The sequence below is a fragment of the Lynx canadensis genome, chromosome C1 (assembly GCF_007474595.2).
Source record: "Lynx canadensis isolate LIC74 chromosome C1, mLynCan4.pri.v2, whole genome shotgun sequence".
In the NCBI taxonomy this organism is placed as follows: domain Eukaryota; kingdom Metazoa; phylum Chordata; class Mammalia; order Carnivora; family Felidae; genus Lynx; species Lynx canadensis.
Genome location: NC_044310.1, coordinates 97,782,832 through 97,803,770, shown reverse-complemented (window position 1 = coordinate 97,803,770; position 20,939 = coordinate 97,782,832). Strand labels below are relative to the sequence as shown.

General features: G+C 37.8%; 1 protein-coding gene across 1 annotated transcript in view; it reads right to left on the bottom strand.

Moving 5' to 3' along the window:
- Nucleotides 1-20,149, bottom strand: part of SYCP1 (synaptonemal complex protein 1) — a 121,891-nt gene extending 101,742 nt beyond the window's left edge. The window contains exons 1-7 of the mRNA XM_030327378.1: nucleotides 20,004-20,149; nucleotides 16,947-17,031; nucleotides 16,725-16,768; nucleotides 16,483-16,539; nucleotides 14,977-15,141; nucleotides 14,224-14,291; nucleotides 2,470-2,543 (exon numbers count right to left, since the gene is read on the bottom strand). Of these exons, the coding sequence (XP_030183238.1) occupies nucleotides 2,470-2,543; nucleotides 14,224-14,291; nucleotides 14,977-15,141; nucleotides 16,483-16,539; nucleotides 16,725-16,768; nucleotides 16,947-17,031; nucleotides 20,004-20,111 (601 nt within the window). The 5' untranslated portion in view covers nucleotides 20,112-20,149. The remainder of the gene's footprint in view (nucleotides 1-2,469; nucleotides 2,544-14,223; nucleotides 14,292-14,976; nucleotides 15,142-16,482; nucleotides 16,540-16,724; nucleotides 16,769-16,946; nucleotides 17,032-20,003) is intronic.
- Nucleotides 20,150-20,939: the final 790 nt, after the last annotated feature.

Below are 20,939 nucleotides of genomic sequence, written 5' to 3'. Positions count from 1 at the left end.
AGACCAGCTAATATATACAAAACCAGAAAATGCAATAACAAAAATTGAAACTTCGACTAATGAATTAAAAAACAAACTAGAACTAGCTAAAAAGAGAATTAGTGTACTAGAAGAGAGATTAGAAGAAATGTTCCCGAATGGCACACAAGAAAAAAGATGAAAAACATATACAAGGCAGAAATATGAAAGGTAACAGCACAGTGGCCTCACTGACTTGAAAAGATTAAACAGGCTTTCATCTAAGGGACTTTGCACTTACTATTTCCCAAAATAACTACATGGCTCACTCCCCCCCCCCCCCACACACACACACTTACTAGGGTCCCTAAAATACTTCCCCAATCACCCTATTCCAAAATACTCTCTCCTTAAGTAGTTACCATCACCCAACATATAATTTGTTTATGGTCTGTGTCCCTCCACTAGGATGTATCCTCCTTAAAAGCAGAAACTGTTCATTGCTGTTTTCCTCAGCATTCAGAATATTTCATGACCCAAAGTAGACACTTTAAAAGCTGGTGAATGAATAAATGAGACAGAAAAATCCAATAGCAAAAGGAAAGACTTCAGGAAGAATCTAGATGGAGTTTACATTAATAAGTGTAAAGACTTTGTATAGGAAAAAACGATCTACACATCATATCAAGATACATTCATCGGTTCATTTAAGAAATCACCTAAAAATCTTTCTAAAGATTCTTCAAACCTCTCCCACCATCTATCTCTGACTTAGAGAACATAAAACTAAACAGAGAAAAAAAAAAAACCTAGCAGCCTTGTCTCTATGGCCCAGGTTACTTTCTACAAAGCAGTCAACACACCATCCCTCTACACCCATCAGTGTATACTTTTCACCATTTTTTTTTTCAGAGTTTATTTTTTTTTTTTTTTATTTTTGGGACAGAGAGAGACAGAGCATGAATGGGGGAGGGGCAGAGAGAGAGGGAGACACAGAATCGGAAACAGGCTCCAGGCTCTGAGCCATCAGCCCAGAGACTGACGCGGGGCTCGAACTCACGGACCGCGAGATCGTGACCTGGCTGAAGTCGGACGCTTAACCGACTGCGCCACCCAGGCGCCCCTCACCATTTTTTATACATAGATGGGAAAGCTAATATTGAAAGTTGAATAAACAGGATGCAGTGGAGGAGCTGGTAGTGGTACACTACATTCTGGAAAATATATATAGTTCTAAAAGCAAAGTACTATGTGCAGGGACAAAGAATTAAAAACACTAGCAATAGTGCATACTGGAAAGAAAGAAAAGAAAGAAAAGAAAGAAAAGAAAGAAAGAAAGAGGACAAGGAAGAGGAGAGGGGGAAGGAAAAGGAAGAGGAGGAGGAGGAAAAGAAGAAAAAGAAAAAAGAAGAGGGGGGAGGAGGAGGGGTGGAGCACTTTGCACTGTTACAAGCAATTTATATTTATTAACAAATTTAATTCTCAAAACAACACTAAGAGGCACTTTATTAACCAATAAACAGTGGATCAGAGATTATATAACTTATCCAAGGTCAAGTTGACAGCAACCTAACTCTTAAGCCCAGGCTCTTAAGCAATAAGCTGTGTGACACTAAAATTTTAGCTATCCTGAAAAAGCAGATAGACAGTATATCCTAATAAATTCTTGGCAGAAACAAAGTAGAGCTAGTGTGAAAATAATGACAAAGATGAAAGTATTATTTTTGAAAATAAAATTTGTTTTTCATCAAAATGAAAAAAAATTCCTACAAGTAAAATCAAAATATGCATACAATGAAAAGGTGTACTTTCATATATATATACCACAACCTTATTTGAATATTTTAAAAGCATGTTTCTTTAGGAGAAACTTGAGAATTCTATTTAGATAGGAAATAAATATTGCACTACTCTTAAGTACTATGCCTTCAGCATAGCCCTCCACCAGTAGTTTCTATTATAAACATGGTTATGCATCAAAATTCAATATGCTAGTTGTTCCAGACAGAAAGGTTAGTCTCAAGATCACATTTTAACTGAAATAAGAACTACAAATGTCAGATATATAGCTTTTGAAATAAATTATCTTTCAAAAAAACTTTGAGCTTTGAAAGCTCAAAGAACTGAGAATCAAATTCCTACTTATGCAAAAAAATGGTATGAGGCACATGTAACTTGTTCAAATCAAAGTTGGCTCCAAAAAGTGAAAAAACAATTTCTTCCCTTCTCCATTAAAATAATAATAAGTTGACGGGGCGCCTGGGTGGCTCAGTTGGTTGAGCATCCGACTTCAGCTCAGGTCATGATCTCACGGTTTGTTGAGTTTGGGCCCCACATCGGGCTTGGGCTAGGTGCTGACAGCTCAGAGCCTGGAGCCTGTTTCTGACTCTGTGTCTTCCTCTCTCTCTGCTCCTCCCCCACTCTGTCTCTCTCTCAAAAATAAACATTAAAAAAAATTTTTTTAAATAATAACAAATTGAGAAAATCACATAAAACAAGAAAAATATTTACATTTCTTTGTCTTTTCTGCAGATCTGGCACAGGTTTCTTTGAGTAAATTGCATAAATGCCTTGTAGCATTATTCCTGAAAGAAAGCAAAGAGTCTGTGTAAGTGCAATCTGATCTCAAAGCAAAATCATATATAAAAGTTATGAAACATTATTTTTATAATTTTTGAAGAAAGTCTTATAATACTTTTTAATATATATATCACATCCCTCATAAATGACTATATGAAAAAAAAATGGGTTGACTGCACTATTAGCAAAGATGATTTAGTAACTGCTTCCCTTTAAAGTAAAAAGGATAGTTCCTTAACAAGTTTCTACCCAAGTAGCTATCAATAACCCTTCAGTAAACAGTTCTAGATTTGCAGAAGAAAAAATATGAGAAAAGAGGGTAGGGCTTTTCATTTACTAATTACCCCACACATACTCTAGCTGTCTTACCCTCAAAACAGTAAACAGGTAATTTTCTGACTAGCCTTTCATTACATGAATAAGACGACCTCTGATCATCTCAATAGATGCAGAAAAAGCATTTAATAAAATTCAATATCCATTTGTGATAAAAACTCTCAACAAAGTTGGGTATAAAGAGCATGTACCTCAACATAATAACGGCCATATATGACAAGTACACAGCTTGCATCATATTCAACAGTAAAAAGCCAAAAGCTTTTCCTCTAAGATCAGAACGAGACAAGAATACCCCCTCTTACCATTTTTATTCAGCATAGTATTAGAAGAACTAGTCAGAGCAATGAGGCAAGAAAATAAATAAAGGTATCAAAAAAAAAAGGCATCCAAATTGGAAAGGAAATAGAAACTCTTAACATGATATACAGAGAAAACTCTATAGACCCCACCAAAAAACTGTTAGAACTAAAAAACCAGTTCAGTGAAGTGTGTAGGATATAAAATCAATATACACATAAATCAGCTGCATTTGTGTACACTGATAATGAACTATCTGAAGGATAAATTAAGAAAACCCCATTTACAGTTGCATCAAAAAGAATAAAATACCTAGGATTAAATTTAACCAAGGAAATTAAAGACCTGTGTACTGAAAACTATAATACATTAAGAAATTGAAGACACAAATAAATGGAAAGATATTCCATGCTCATAGATTAGAAGAATATTGTTAAAATGTTCACATTACCTAAATGGGTCCTAATACCAATTCCAATGTGGAGGGGCAGCGGTTCAATTCTTGGGACCAACAAGCAATTCTTGGGACACCAGTTGAGTGTACCACAATTCAATTCAATCTGACACTACCTACCTGGATATAGCCTCAGATTCTAAGGGTTCGGTCCTACAAAAACTGCTGTTCCCCCAGCCCCACTTGAGATTCTACAAGTTAAGGGTTCGGTCCTACAAAACTGCTGTTCCCCCAGCCCTACTTGACCAGTTGCAAGCCCAAGTTGTTACCTACACTTCTGTCCAACTGGCTATAAATAAAAAATTCCCATGACTCACTCCTTAGTTTTCAGACACCAGTAACAAGCTCAGATTGTTACCTATACCTCTGACAAACTGCCTATAAATCTGAGGTTCCTTAGGTTCAATTAATTTGCTAGAGCAGCTCACTGAACACTGAGAAACAATTCACTTGCCATGTTACTAGTTTATTATAAAAGAATAGAAGTCAGAAATAGATAAAAGAGATGCATAGGGACAGGCATGGGGAAAGGGTGGGGAGCTTCCATGCTCTCTCTCTGAGCTCACCACTCTCTTCAAATCTCTTTACCAAGCTCGAAGTTTTCCTGAACCCTGTCCTCTTGGGTTTTCATGGAGGCTAAGTTACATAATCATGATTGATTAAATCATTGGTCAATGATGACAGATTCGACTTCCAGACCCTCTTCCCCTTACCAAGGTGGGGGGGGTAGGGGTGGAGAGGGACTGTAAGTTCCAACCCTCTAATCACATGGTGGGTTCTCCTGGCAGCCAACCTCATCCTTAAGTATGTTCCAAAACTCATTTCATTAACATAATAAGAGATACTTTTGTCACTCTTAGCACTTAGGAAATTCCAAGGGTTTTGGAAGCTATGAGCCAGGAATGGTGGATGAAAACCAAATATATATACATATATATATATATATATATATATATATATATATACATATATATATATGTGTGTGTGTGTGTATGTGTGTATATATATATATGTGTATATATATATGTGTATATATATATATACACATATATATATATACACATATATATATATACACACATACACACACACATATATATATGTGTGTGTGTGTGTGTGTGTGTATGTATGTGTGTGTATATATATTTATATGAGAAATACAGATTTGGTCATCTGAATGACCAAATATATTTTTCTTATAAATATCACACTACCCAAAACAATTCACAGAATCAATGCAATCCCAACCAAATTTTCAATGGCATTTTTCAGATACAGAACAAACCTAAAATTTGTATGATATCACCAAAGAGCCAAAGCAAACTTGAGAAAGAAGAGCTAGAGGAATCACACTTCCTGATTTCAAACTATATGACAAAACTAGAGTAATCAAAACAGTCTGGGAGGAGGGGGGAACTGGTTAAATAGGTGACGGGGATTAAGGAGTACACTTGTTGGGATGAGCACCAAGTACTGCACGGAAGTGTTGAATCACTGTATTGTACACCTGAAACTAATATTACATTGTATGTTAACTAACTGGAATTTAAAAAGTTTTGCAAAAGTATGGTATTAGCATAAAAACAGACACATAAATCAACAAAACAAACAAACCCATGCATATATGGTCAGTGAGTTCATTACCAAGGAGACAAGAATATACAACGGGGAAAGGAGAGTCCCTTCAATAAATGGTGTTGAGAAGGGGCACCTTGGTGGCTGGCTCCATCAGTTAAGCATCCAACTTGGGCTCAGGTCATGATCTCACAGTTCGTGAGTTTGAGCCCTGTGTTGGGCTCCGTGCTGCAGCTCAGAGCCTGGAGACTGCTTTTGATTCTGCGTTTTTCTCTCTCTCTCTGCTTCTCCCCTGCTCGTGCTCTCTCCCTGTCTCCCAAAAATAAATAAACATTAAAAATTGTTTGAAATAAATAAATGCCACTGGGAAAATGGAACCACTATCTTATAGCATACACAAAATCAACTCAAAATGGATTAAAGACTTGAACATAAGACCTGAAACCATAAAACTCCTAGAAGAAAACATAGGTGGTAAGTTCCTTGACATCAATCTTAGAAATGATTTTTTTGGATTTGACACAAGCAAAGGCAACAAAAGCAAAAATAAACAAGTGGGACCACATCAAATTTAAAAGCTTCTGGGGGTGTCTGGGTGGCTCAGTTGGTTAAGCACCGACTTTAGCTCAGGTCATGATCTCAAGGTTTGTAGGTTTGAGCCCAACATCCAGCTCTGTGCTGACAGCTCAGAGCCTGGAGACTGCTTCGGATTCTGTGTCTCCCTCTCTCTCTGCCCCTCCCCTGCTCGCATTCCATGTCTCTCAAAAATAAATAAACGTTGGGGCGCCTGGGTGGCGCAGTCGGTTAAGCGTCCGACTTCAGCCAGGTCACGATCTCGCGGTCCGGGAGTTCGAGCCCCGCGTCGGGCTCTGGGCTGATGGCTCAGAGCCTGGAGCCTGTTTCCGATTCTGTGTCTCCCTCTCTCTCTGCCCCTCCCCCGTTCATGCTCTGTCTCTCTCTGTCCCAAAAATAAATAAACGTTGAAAAAAATAAATAAATAAATAAATAAATAAACGTAAAAAATAATTATTTAAAAAAGCCATGACAACTGAAATCAATACATGATCAGTATTTAAAAAATAATAATAAAAAAACAAAAATAAATAAGTGCTTCTGCACAGCCAAGGAAACTACCAACAAAATGAAAAGACAACCTACTAAATGGGAGAATATATTTGCTGTCATTTTGCTATACGTATATCCAATAATTATGTTTCATACCTAAAATTAATGTCATAGATAAATTATACCAATAAATTTTTTTAGAAAGTTCAATACAATGTAGTCTTATATATTCCAAATCTCATTACATGTTAATGAAAATTTTTAAAAAAGAAAGAAGAGGGAAAAAAGACCTCTAGATAACATGAAGTAATCATATATTCAACAGTTAGATATAATTTTCCACCTTATAAATTTTCCATAGAAATGAACTGTTACAAATTAATCATTAATAATTATTTTTGGGGTGTTTTTATATTTATTTTTGAGAGAGCGCAAGCAGGGGAGAGGCAGAGAGAAGGGAACAGAGGATCCAAAGTGGGCTCTGTGCTGACAGCAGCACAAACCACAAACCATGACATCATGACCTGAGCTAAAGTCGGACTCTGAACCGACGAGCCACCCAGGTGCCTCTCATTAATAATGATTTTTAGCGGCACCTGGGTGGCTCAGTCACTAAGTGTGGATCTCAATTTCAGCTCAGGTCATGATCTCACTGTCCATGAGTTCAAGTCCTGCACTGGGCTCTGTGTTCAGAGCACAGAGCCTGCTTGGGATCCTGTCTCCCTCTCTCTCTGCCCCTCTCTCACTTGCATGGGCATGCTCTCTCTCTGAAAAATAAATAAAACTAAACTTTTGAGTTTTAAATCTACGTATTAGTTTAGTAAAAAGCAAAAGATTATTACATAGACCATATCCTTTGACATTTTCAATAATCTAATAAATGAAAAAGCTAAGAAATCACTGAAATCAAGTGTGGTTTTTTGTCTGCTTTTTCAAAATGTTTTACTTATTTTAATTCAGGAGTAGTCAACATACAGTGTTATATTAGTTTCAGGTTTATAATACAGTGATTCAACAATTCCGGAAATTACTCAGTGCTCATGATAAATGTACTCTTAATACACTTTACCTATTTCACCCACCTCCCACCCACCTCACCTCTGGTAACCATCTGTTTGTTCTCTGTTTTTGGTTTGCCTTTTTTTCCTTTGTTCATTTGTTTCTTAAATTCCACAGGAGTGAAGGCTGGAGGTATCACAATTCCAGATTTCAACTGCTACTACAAATATAGTGATCAAAACTGTGGTACTGGGGCGCCTGGGTGGCGCAGTCGGTTAAGCGTCCGACTTCAGCCAGGTCACGATCTCGCGGTCCGGGAGTTCGAGCCCCGCGTCAGGCTCTGGGCTGATGGCTCGGAGCCTGGAGCCTGTTTCCGATTCTGTGTCTCCCTCTCTCTCTCTGCCCCTCCCCCGTTCATGCTCTGTCTCTCTCTGTCCCAAAAATAAATAAACGTTGAAAAAAAACAAAAAAAACAAAAAAACTGTGGTACTGGCACAAAAAGAGACACACAGGTTAAGGGAACAGAATATAAAACCCAGAAATAAACCCACAATTATGTGGTCAACTAATCTTCAACAAAGGAGGCAAGAATATGTAATGGGAAAAAAGTCTCTTCAACAAATGGTAATGGAAAAAGTGGACAGCTACATGCAAAAGAATGAAACTGGACCACTTTCTTATACTATCCACAAAAACAAACTCAAAATGGATTTTTGAAAGGCCTAAATGTGAGACCTAAAATCATAAAACTCTTTCCAATTTGGATGCCTTTTATTTCTTTTTGTTGATTGCCCTAGAAGAGAGCACAGGCATATCAGCCATAAAACATCTTTCTAGATATGTCTTCTGAGACAAGGGAAACAAAAGCAAAAATAAACTATTGGGACATCAAAATAAAAAGCTTTTGCACAGCAAAGGAAACAATCAACAAAACTAAAAAACAACCTACTAAAGGGGAGAAGATATTTGCAAATGACATATCTGATGGAGGGTTAGTATCCAAAATATACAAAGAACTTATAAAACTCAACACACACAAAAAACCTGGTAACCCAATTTAAAAATGGGCAGAAGACATAAACAGTTCTCCAAAGACGACATACAGATGGCCAACAGACACCTGAAAAGATGCTCAATGTCACTAATCAACAGGGAAATGCAAATCAAAATCATGCCACCTGTCAGAATGGCTAAAATCAAAAACACAAGAAACAACAAGTGCTGGTGAAAATGTGGAGAAAAAAGAACCTTACGCACTGTGGGAATGCAAACTGTTGCAGCCACTGTGGAAAACAGTATGGAGGTTGCTCAAAAAATTAAAAACAGAATTACCATATGATCCAGTAATAGCACTACTGGGTATTTACCCAAAGAACACAAAAACACTAATTTGAAGGGATATACACAGTCCTATATTTATTGCAACTTTAAAATAGCCAAAATATGGAAGCAGCCCAAGTGGCCACTGATAGATGAATGAATAAAGAAGATGTGGTGTATGCATACACACACACACACACACACACACACACACACACAAATGGAACATTCTATCACTCAGTCATAAGAGAATGAAATTTTGCCATTTTCAACAACATGGATAGATCTAGAGAGTATAACGCTAAGAAAAATAAGCCAGTCAGAGAAAAGGTGGGTTTGTTTTATTTTTAAAGCCTGTGACTGTTCTCTAGTACAGAGCAGTAGCTCCCAAAGTATGATCCTTGGACCAGTAGCATCCACATCACTTGTTAGAAAGGCAAATTCTGAAGCCCTACTCCACTGAATCAGAAATTCGGGGGGGGGGGGCGGGGAGGACAACAGTATATTCTTTAACAAGCTCTGCAGATAATTTAGATGCTTGCTAAAATTTGAGAACCACTGGTCTAGAGAGGGTCTTTTTTGTTAGAGGTTTTGTAAAAATCAGAACAAGTGACCATAAACCTAATTTTTCAATTACAGTTTGAAAAAACAACTTCAGCCTCTTCCTGCTAATCTATGGTGAGAGGTAAAGGACAAAAGTGTCTTTAGCAATACGCTCCCCAAACCACAAAGACCCTTTGAGCAGCACAGCTTGGTATAAAACTAGCCATACATCCATATACAAGCAATCATCCAATCAAATATTTCAAGTCTACTCTGTATTTACAATGGCACAATTTTAGAATTCTGAAAACCCTTCACTGGCTTCAAAACGACCATCTGCAGCAATTTTCAATCTTTTTTTTTTCTAGAACCAAAATTCTCTTACAAAATGAAATCTTAACTGGATACACAAGATTTTAAATTATACTTAAAAAATAAAACTATTCTTGTTGAAGGGAGCCATAGCTATAGCCAATCAGCCTTTCTTCAGCCCACTCTTCTTCAGCCCTACTACCCTCCCACCCCACTTCAAGATAAAATCAAAACTCTAGCTTGTCACAAAATGCCAGAGTCGCAACCTCTAATTCTCCTCCTGGTTAATTCCTATTCGTCCTTTGGACATCCTCATCTATAGAAAGCCTTCTCTTCTCTGATAACTATCACTATCACATGCATGCCACAGGGCTTGATAAGGGTTTAATTCATCAAATTATCTAAACAAATCCCAGATAGGAGTCTGACAAATGCTGCTTTTTAAAGTAATTTCTGAATTATGTGATTGTGGATGCTTCAGGTTTGACTGCTGAAATTTGAAAATTGAGACACTAATATATGGAAATAAAATCACATATAAGGTCCTGCACTCCACTCAAAAAAAAAAAATCCCTCCCAAATTATCTAAACTATCTCAAAAGTCTTTTCCTGCTCAAAACTGTCAATAAATTAAAGTGTCCATTCCCTCTCAAACTTCTACTACAGGCCAGGCATATGGTTTTGAAATACCCAAAGTCTCTTTCAAATCTATATCCCTTTTAGAAAGTCATGACCAGTGAATAGGCTGGTCCTGAGCAACTTTATATTAAGTCTGTCATCCAACAATCAAGTCACTCGACCTTAAGTGCAACTTTGTTTCTCACCAACATTTTGACAAAGCTCTTACCTAAACGTCAAGGTTCTTTCAGATGACAAATGACAATTCAGCATTTGAGGGCAAAACTGACACACAACTCAAACAAGTGCTTAAACTAGAAGGAGATCCCATCCAAAATAAACTACCTCTCACCTCAAAAAAATGGTGTAACTCCTATGTCACGCTACACTACGTTACATTATACTATGTAATTAAACAGTCACAGTATTAACAAAAATACACATGTTCATTAATGGAGGTAACAGCAAACTTAAGAAAGCTCACAAGTTATCAAATACTGGTATTAGGGTGACAGTAAGATACTGTAGGAACTCAGTCACATACCCTACGAAAGTGACCGTAAGTACAAAATATACAATAGGCACACAATGTCAGAAACTTCCTCTTCACTCTCTCTTCTCCCTAATAACCAAACCTCAAGTAGGCAGAGAAAAAATTAAAGTATAATATTTCAATTTGATCTAGGAAGTCATAGGTTACCTTTTTTAAAGTTTGTTTATTTAAGTAATCTCTAACCCCAATATTGGGCTCGAACTCATGACCCTGAGATCAAGAGTCACATGCTCTTCCAACTGAGCCAGCCAGGCACCTCCACAGGTTGTCTTTCACTTGGGCTAAAACAATTTGTCATTAAGAGCCCTTTTCACTTATCAGCAACTTCACTGACAAGGTGATAGGTCTTCTAAAACCATATTTACCAAGCAAGTAGGAATAAGAAAGTTTTGCACTCTTTGTGGACCCATACATTACATTCTAACTATTCAATATCTATTTAGCAGATGAATTAAACAATTATATGTTTCTATTAGATGGGTTCAAGGAAGATGGTGGCGTAGGAGGACGCTGGGCTCACCGCGCGTCCTGCTGATCACTTAGATTCCACCTACACCTGCCTAAATAACCCAGAAAACCGCCAGAGGATTAGCAGAACGGAGTCGCCGGACCCAAGCGCAGACGAGAGGCCCACGGAAGAGGGTAGGAAGGGCGGCGAGGCGGTGCGCGCTCCACGGACTGCCGGGAGGGAGCCGGGGCGGAGGGGCGGCTCGCCGGCCAAGCAGAGCCCCCGAGTCCGGCTTGCAAAAGCGGAGGGGCCTGACGGACTGTGTTCCGACAGCAAGCGCGACTTAGCGTCTGGGAGGTCATAAGTTAACAGCTCTGCTCGGAAAGCGGGAAGGCTGGAGGACAAAGGGAGGGTGAGCTGCGGAGCCCCCGGACGACAGAGCTCAGTTTGGCGGGGAACAAAGGCGCTCGCCAGCGCCATCTCCCCCGCCCATCCCCCAGCCAAAATCCCAAAGGGAACCGGTTCCGGCCAGGGAAATTGCTCGCTCCGCGCAAACACCCAACTCTGTGCTTCTGCGGAGCCAAACCTCCGGCAGCGGATCTGACTCCCTCCGGCTGCCACAGGGCCCCTCCTGAAGTGGATCACCTAAGGAGAAGCGAGCTAAGCCTGCCCCCCCTGCCCCCGTGCACCTTGCCTACCCACCCCAGCTAATACGCCAGATCCCCAGCACCACAAGCCTGGCAGTGTGCAAGTAGCCCAGACGGGCCACACCACCCCACAGGGAATCCCGCCCCTAGGAGAGGGGAAGAGAAGGCACACACCAGTCTGACCGTGGCCCCAGCGGTGGGCTGGGGGCAGACATCAGGACTGACTGCGGCCCCGCCCACCAACTCCAGTTATACACCACAGCACAGGGGAAGTGCCCTGCAGGTCCTCACCACACCAGGGACTATCCAAAATGACCAAGCGGAAGAATTCCCCTCAGAAGAATCTCCAGGAAATAACAACAGCTAATGAGCTGATCAAAAAGGATTTAAATAATATAACAGAAAGTGAATTTAGAATAATAGTCATAAAATTAATCGCTGGGCTGGAAAACAGTATACAGGACAGCAGAGAATCTCTTGCTACAGAGATCAAGGGACTAAGGAACAGTCACGAGGAGCTGAAAAACGCTTTAAAGGAAATGCAAAACAAAATGCAAACCACCACAGCTCGGATGGAAGAGGCAGAGGAGAGAATAGGTGAACTAGAAGATAAAGTTATGGAAAAAGAGGAAGCTGAGAAAAAGAGAGATAAAAAAATCCAGGAGTATGAGGGGAAAATTAGAGAACTAAGTGATACACTAAAAAGAAATAATATACGCATAATTGGTATCCCAGAGGAGGAAGAGAGAGGGAAAGGTGCTGAAGGGGTACTTGAAGAAATAATAGCTGAGAACTTCCCTGAACTGGGGAAGGAAAAAGGCATTGAAATCCAAGAGGCACAGAGAACTCCCTTCAGACGTAACTTGAATCGATCTTCTGCACGACATATCGTAGTGAAACTGGCAAAATACAAGGATAAAGAGAAAATTCTGAAAGCAGCAAGGGGTAAACGTGCCCTCACATATAAAGGGAGACCTATAAGACTCGTGACTGATCTCTCTTTTGAAACTTGGCAGGCCAGAAAGAATTGGCATGAGATTTTCAGTGTGCTAGACAGAAAAAATATGCAGCCGAGAATCCTTTATCCAGCAAGTCTGTCATTTAGAATAGAAGGAGAGATAAAGGTCTTCCCAAACAAACAAAAACTGAAGGAATTTGTCACCACTAAACCAGCCCTACAAGAGATCCTAAGGGGGACCCTGTGAGACAAAGTACCAGAGACATCACTACAAGCATAAAACATACAGACATCACAATGACTCTAAACCCGTATCTTTCTATAATAACACTGAATGTAAATGGATTAAATGCGCCAACCAAAAGACATAGGGTATCAGAATGGATAAAAAAACAAGACCCATCTATTTGCTGTCTACAAGAGACTCATTTTAGACCTGAGGACACCTTTAGATTGAGAGTGAGGGGATGGAGAACTATTTATCATGCTACTGGAAGCCAAAAGAAAGCTGGAGTAGCCATACTTATATCAGACAAACTAGACTTTAAATTAAAGGCTGTAACAAGAGATGAAGAAGGACATTATATAATAGTTACAGGGTCTATCCATCAGGAAGAGCTAACAATTATAAATGTCTATGCGCCGAATACCGGAGCCCCCAAATATATAAAACAATTACTCATAAACATAAGCAACCTTATTGATAAGAATGTGGTAATTGCTGGGGACTTTAACACCCCACTTACAGAAATGGATAGATCATCTAGACACACGGTCAATAAAGAAACAAGGGCCCTGAATGAGACATTGGATCAGATGGACTTGACAGATATATTTAGAACTCTGCATCCCAAAGCAACAGAATATACTTTCTTCTCGAGTGCACATGGAACATTCTCCAAGATAGATCATATACTGGGTCACAAAACAGCCCTTCATAAGTTTACAAGAATTGAAATTATACCATGCATACTTTTAAACAATTATATGTTTCTATTAAATTGTATATGATATAATCTGAATGAGGATGAGGTAAGAGTGTATAAAATAAGGCTTAGCTACTGCCTAGAACAAAGAAAAGGAAAAGTTAAAGATGACTCTAAAATTTAAAGCTAATGTTCATGAAACAATCATTAGGCCACTGACAAAAACAGGAACTTGAGAGTGAGAATCAGCTTGGAACTAAATTGAGCACTATTTATACTATTTACTATACTATTATACTATTTACACTATAAATACTGTACCTAAAATACTACAACAGAAAGGTAGACAATATACATAGGCAGTTGTAGATTCAGAATTATCAGATACCTTTTGACACCCAATTAATGGTTTTTTCTACCTGACATTTTAGAAAGTGAAAAATTATTAGTCAGTGACCACTGTTTGCCAAACATAAGAATGTAGAATAACTATGTCTTCCTTCTCCCACAGTACCCAGGTAAAATTCTGTATATAATACATAATAGAAAGTGTTCAATACATTTCTGGAAATTATTTTAATAAATCTGGAATAAAATTTAGAGAGAACAAATTCATTAAACGATTACTTACTCTTTTATTAAATCTTTATTTTCTTGAATTCCTTCTTCTAATTTCAAACTTACTTTTTCATTTTCAAACTAATTTACAAAACAGAAGAACAGTGCATCACATTTTGCTTAGGAAAATAAACATGAGTATAATTATTAAGCAGCATTTCTTTGCTAACAACTAAGAAGTGTAAAAAACTTTTTTGCACACAAAAAAGTTTTTTTGTCACAACTTATGGATTTTCCCATAAGAATACAGTCTCACTTTCACAGATCTAAAATCAAGTTTGCTGAATCATCTCCAGAAAGTATCCAACAATATTTTAATGCAATATTATCTTCCCTAAACATTTTTAAATGATGTCTTATCTTTGTCCTAACCCAATGGTGCATTTTCTCAACCTTTTTCTTTCACTAGGCCACAAAACTGAAGCTCAATAGTTTCAAATACAGTTTTAACCACCAATATCATATTCCAATTAATAAAAGACATTTATTTCAAACAGAACATCAGTAATAGGAATTAAAAAATTAAAAGTCTATAATTAGAATCATTAAATCAATCTTTATCTAAAGTAATTTATTATTTCCCTAATCATTTGCATTAAGCTCTGTACAACTTGTCTTCTGTGTTCATCCTAAAGTTGAAATGCAGTATCGCTGAAACTTAAAAAAAGTACTGTCCTTAAAATCCACACCACAGAAAAACTCTATTTTAAATACTATTATGACAAAATCTACTACACTACATTTTCAATTCCAAATCTCATTATACCTGTAGTTCTTGAATGGCTTTCCGCTGTGCTTCAATTATCTTTCTATTTTCTTGCAACTTATTTTCTTTCTGCTTCAATTCAAATTCTATATTCACTTTCCACTTCTTGATCTTTTCAGCCTCCTTATACAGTTTTGAATACAGTCTGCTCATTGGCTCTGAATTCTATTAAAACAAATAGATTTTCAAAGATTGGTTACACTAAAATTATGAACAATTAACAAACTACAGCTGCCTACTGAAAATATCCAAGACTAATAGTACCTTACTAGTTGACAATAAATCTCTCCTCAAATTATGCCCTAATATCATACTGAAAGCTACATTAATTCTTTAAAATACTAAGGCAGTATTAGCTACTTTACTAAAGTTACTGGTCACTTGATTAAGTTACACCCACTGAGTATAATCATATACCTTCAAAATGTACCTAAGTCAGAAGTTGGAAATATTTTAATCAGTGAGAGAGTATCACTGATTAAAAGCTAGAGTAAATCCCTCTACATGATATCTATAAATTTTTACCATGGTCTTAAAACATTTTGGTTATACAGTTTGAAGATTACCTAAAGGACAAGAATTTTAAAATATAATGACAAAAAATATAGTTAACAAAAGATCTAGCTTTCATTTATTCGCAGTTTCTTTTTTTTTTATTCTCAGGTTCTATTTAGATTTTATTTGCATTTCCTTCATTATCCATTTCAACATTATAAGGTAATGCCAGAGTTTGTATTTTTTAAATCATATTGATTTCTGTTTTCTGATTAGCTCTGTTATCAAAATATATGAATATTAAATTCTGTGATGCTATAATCACAGCAACAAACATATAGCATTTTATCAGGCCATAGTTTCTCTCTGTTGGTTTTTTGTTTTGTTTTTTTTTTTAAAGTAGACCCACACCCAATGTGGGGCTTGAACTAAGGACCCTGAGGTTAAGGGTCACATGCTCTGGGGCCTCCTGGGTGGCTCAGTCAGTTAAGCACCAGACTCAGATAATGATCTCACATTTCACGGGATCAAGCCCCTTATCAGGCTCTGTGCTGTCAGCTTAGGATTCTCTCCCTCTCTCTCTGTCCCTTCTCTGCTTGTGCTCTCTCTCAAAATAAATAAGCCTTAAAAAAAAAAATTCCTTAGACAGCAAACCAGCCAAACAATCATACCTATTAGTTTTATTTGTAAAATAGTGACTTGATTCTCAGCCTTTTCATAAGCTGAGCCTATGAAATTGTAGCCACAGCCCCTCTTCTATTCTTGCTATATTTTAAAATTAAATTTCTCCTAAAGGATGGTTGCTTGTATAACCCAGGAAAATACAGAAGCCTAGTGTTTCAATAATTTTAAAAGAAAAACAAAGAGGGGGAAAAAGATTTTGAAGGGTATAACTTAAAACATTAGCCTAATTTTTAATCCTTTAGAAGCTTCAAAAGAAAAATATAAACAAACAACAATAAATGATACTCCAATTACAATAAATTGAATATGGATACGAAAACTTCTGACCTCAAAATCAGAGTCTTTTAGTCCTTCCTGGTAGTGACAACTGTCAGAGTTATCAACCTAAAAAAAATGAATAAATGTTTCCTGTAAGAAAATATTTCTGATGAGAGTTTCCAAATAGTAGCAATTAAACACTGAAGGCTAGTAATCCAACAAATAAAGAATTTTTTTTCCTTTTTTCAAACAAGCAACTCAAGACCTAAACATGTTATATGTTATAGTATTGTACGTTATACTTAACTGACCTGTTCAAGCATGGGCAAAACCTTAACTTTTTGTAAAGCAGGATCTGCAAGATAGAAGACAACTGATATTAAGTATGCCAACACCTTAGTTTTTAGGTCAAGTATTATATCTAGCTTTAATGTCAAGGCTATCAATATAATACTTACATTTTCAATATCTAACAATGTATATATAAAAAATGCTTATACGTATAGTGATGTATTGCTGTTCCAGTTTCTTACCTGAATCAACGTTTTCCCCATTTTTGGAGAGATTAGTCATTGCAAATGGAAAGCCAAAATCATCTTCAATACATTTGTTGAAACTCTAGAAACACAAAGAAGTTCTTAAACATACTGTTCCATATCACTCTGGTAACTAGGAGTGAATATGTAGTTATATATGGAACATACATCTGCTTGAAAAAGTGACTTTAATTGTAAATCCTTTCATGTATATACAGTATTTAAAATATCAAGTGGTTTTGCTATATAAGAAAGCAAAAAATTTTTTGACTTAGAAGATAAAGCTAAACTATAAATTTCACAATACACATTTTGGAAGTATTCAGTAAAATCTTATTTTATTTTTAAAAGTTTATTTATTTTTATTTATTTTTGAGAGAGAGAGAAAAAAAAGCATGAGTGGGGGGAGGGGCGGGGGGGGAAGGAGAAAATCCCAAGCAGGCTCCACATTGTCAGTGCTGGGCTCTAACCCATGAACCATGAGACCATGACTTAAGCCGAAGTTGGGCACTTAACCAACTGAGCCACCCAGGCACCCCAAAAGTAACAGTAATTTTAATTACTAGCTTAATATATTAGTCTTCTTCAATTTCATTATCTTTCCCTTGAGAGAATTGAGAGTTGTCTTCACTGAATAGCATTTTAATGTTATCCTCTTAGCTATACAGACATAGAAATTTTTCTACAGCATATAAAATTAAAATATTTTAGCATTTTATATATTTAGTATATAAATATTATGTATTATTGGTTATAATTATATTATTATTATATTATATTATTACATGTTATATATATTATATATAGATTATATATTATTATAAATATTGGAGATATTTATATCTCCAATATAAAGTTCCACAGAGAAATTTTTAAAATAATTTAGTAGTAAGAGCTGTTTTGCCTGAGAAACTTGGTATGATTCCCCCTTTCTGGTAAGAACTCTACTACAGAAATGAATTTCTCTTTTTATCCTGTCAAGCAGGAAGCTCAAAGCCAAATTTTAAGCTTAGTCAGACACTAATTTTTACCAGTATATTGACATATTTGTCCAAATTTTCTTATTTTTTTGATCCTAATAGTCTCTGAATATACTTTTTATATCTTGCTACTTCAATGTACATGTCTTATAAGTTGCCTCCAAGAGAGAGGATTCAAATTAGGACCCATTATGTACCCAGAGTTCTATGGCAACAGTGATTATTTTTTTTAATGAACAATGCTCGCAAACATTAAGTATGCTCATTATTCATTCAAAGCAATACTATTCAAAATTCTTGGGTACTAAAAATCCTGGAAGACAACACAGGCAGGAGTTTCTCTGACACTGGCCATATCCACATTTTTCTAGGCAAGTCTCCTGAGACAAGGGAAACAAAGGCAAAAATAAGCTATTAGGACTACAACAAAATAAAAAGCTTCTTTGTGCACAGTGAGGAAACAATCAACAAAACTAAAAAATAGCCTACTGAATGGGAGAAGATATTTGCAAATGACATATCCAATAAAGGGTTAGTATCCAAAATATATATACAATACTAAAAAACCCAAATAATCCAATTTAAAAAATGGGAAGAAGACATGAAACAAACAGGTCTCCAAAGAAGAGATCCAGATGGCTAAAAGACACATGAAAAGATGCTCAACATCACTCATCATCACGGAAATGTTAGTCAAAATCACAGTATCACCTCACACCTGTCAGAATGGCAAAAACCATAAATACATGAAACAAGTGTTGGTGAGGACGTGGAGAAAAAGGAACACTTGTGCACTGCTGGTGGGAATGCAAATTGGTGCAGCCTCTGTGGAAAACAGTATGGAGGTTCCTCAGAAAATAAAAATAGAAACCCTATGACCCAGTAATTCCACTACTGGGTATTTACCCAAAGAATATGAAAACACTAATTTGAAAAGATGTATGCACCCCTATGTGTCCTGCAGCATTATTTACAATAGCCGAGCCATGGAAGCAGCCCAAGTGTCTACTGATAGATGAGTGGATAAAGAAGATGTGTTATAGGTGCCTGGGTGGCTCACTCGGTTGGGCGTCCGACTTTGGCTCAGGTCACGATCTCACAGCTTGTGGGTTCGAGTCCCACGTCGGGGTGTGCGCTAACAGCTCAGAGCCTGGGGCCTGCTTCAGGTTCTGTGTCTCCTTCTCTCTCTGCCCCTACCCGGCTTGCGCTGTCTCTCTCGAAAATAAACATCAAAAAAAAAATTAAGGATGTGCTATAGATATACAACGGAATAGTACTGATGTATAAAAAAAGAATGAAAGCTTGCCATTTGCAACGACAAGCAGAGTTGGGAGAGTATAGTGGTAAGCGAAATAAGTCGGTCAGAAATACCCTATGATTTCATTCCTATGTGGAATTTAAGACACAAAACAAAGGAGGCTACAGGGAAAAAAGAGACAAACCAAGAAGGCGACTCATAACTACAGAGAACAAACTGGTGGTTGCCTGAGGGAAGGTGGTGGAGAGAGGGGTGAAATAGGTGAAGGGGATTAAGAGTACCCTTATCTTCATGAGCCCTGAATAATGTACAGAATTGCTGAATCACTGTATTGTACACCTGAAACTAATATAACACTGTATATCTAGTAAATGGGATTTAAATTTTTAAATAAATTTGTTTACAAATTCTTGGGCTAAAATAAAATCAAAAATAGGGCGCCTGGGTGGCTCTGCCCATTGAGCGACTTCGGCTTAGGTCATGACCTCAGGGTTCCTGGGTTCAGGTCCCGCATGGGGCTCCACGCTGACCGCTGGGAGCCTGGAACCTGGAGCCTGCTTCGGATTCTGAGTCTCCCTTTCTCTCTGCCCCTCCCCCATTAGTGTTCTGTCTCTGTGTCTTAAAAATAAAACATAAACATTAAAAAAGATTAAAAAAATAAATTAAAAATAAAAATTCTTGGGCAAATCAGGCCACACTTACTGGAAAACAAATTATACAATGTACAAATAAAATTATACAATATTACCAGTTAGAAAGTACACCGTGCCTCTTTACCTGAAGAATATTCAAATCAAGATTCATACGCAAATTTACCTTGAAGAAATTAGAATCTCCTCCCAAATTCTGTGGTTTCACTGCAGATACTTGACTGCTACTTAATCTTGGTGGCACGAACAATTTAAAAGGCTTTTGCTTTTCCATTTTCTCTCTTCCAGTTGTAATTATCTGTTGCCCCAGCGGGCGGGGTGGAGGGAGGGAAAGCGTTTTACATGGTTTCATTAATACCCTCTTTATTTTAAAAGGCGACGTTTGTACAATAAATGCTGTGTCAAGGAGCAGGTGTACCCTTTGCCACAATGTGAGTCTGCAGCGTCACATCACTGGGCAAAGTAAAAACACCCCGCAGTTGTTCCCTTCCACCCCCCACCGCCAATGGCCACGCTGGCCCCGTAGATAAGCCAGAAACCCCCACCCCAGAAAAGAAAGCTCTGCCCCCACCGGCCCTGGTAAATTGCATCACCCAGCCGCGAGAACTACCTTAGGTTCTTAGAGGGCTACAGCTACCAACGAGGCGCCGGAGGGTGGGGAGGGGGGGCGGCCAGAATCAAAATATCGCCCAGCTCCGGGTTCGGTCGTCAGGAAAAGAACTCAGTATACCTGCCCTTACCTCTGAATAGTCAGCGGGAAACCGTGGACTCAGTGCCCACGCGAACTGCTACCCGCTGTCTACTAGGGCGGCAAAAAGAATCTACGAGAACTTCTGCCTCCGAACCTCCAGAAAAGTAAGAAATCGCTCCGCCTCAGCGGCCGGCCGAAAAGGGCCGGGTGCACAACGGTTTAACGGCTAAATAACGGTCAGCCGCGACCGTTGGCCGGCTCCCGATTCTCGCGAGATTTTCCTTTGTGTTGGTAACAATTCTTCTCTGGATTCTGTTTTTCCTTAGACATTCTTGAAGCTTCTGCGATTGTCAGAGAATGCAAGGAAGACTATAGCAAGTCCCATGACAGATTGGAGCGAAGAATAAAAAA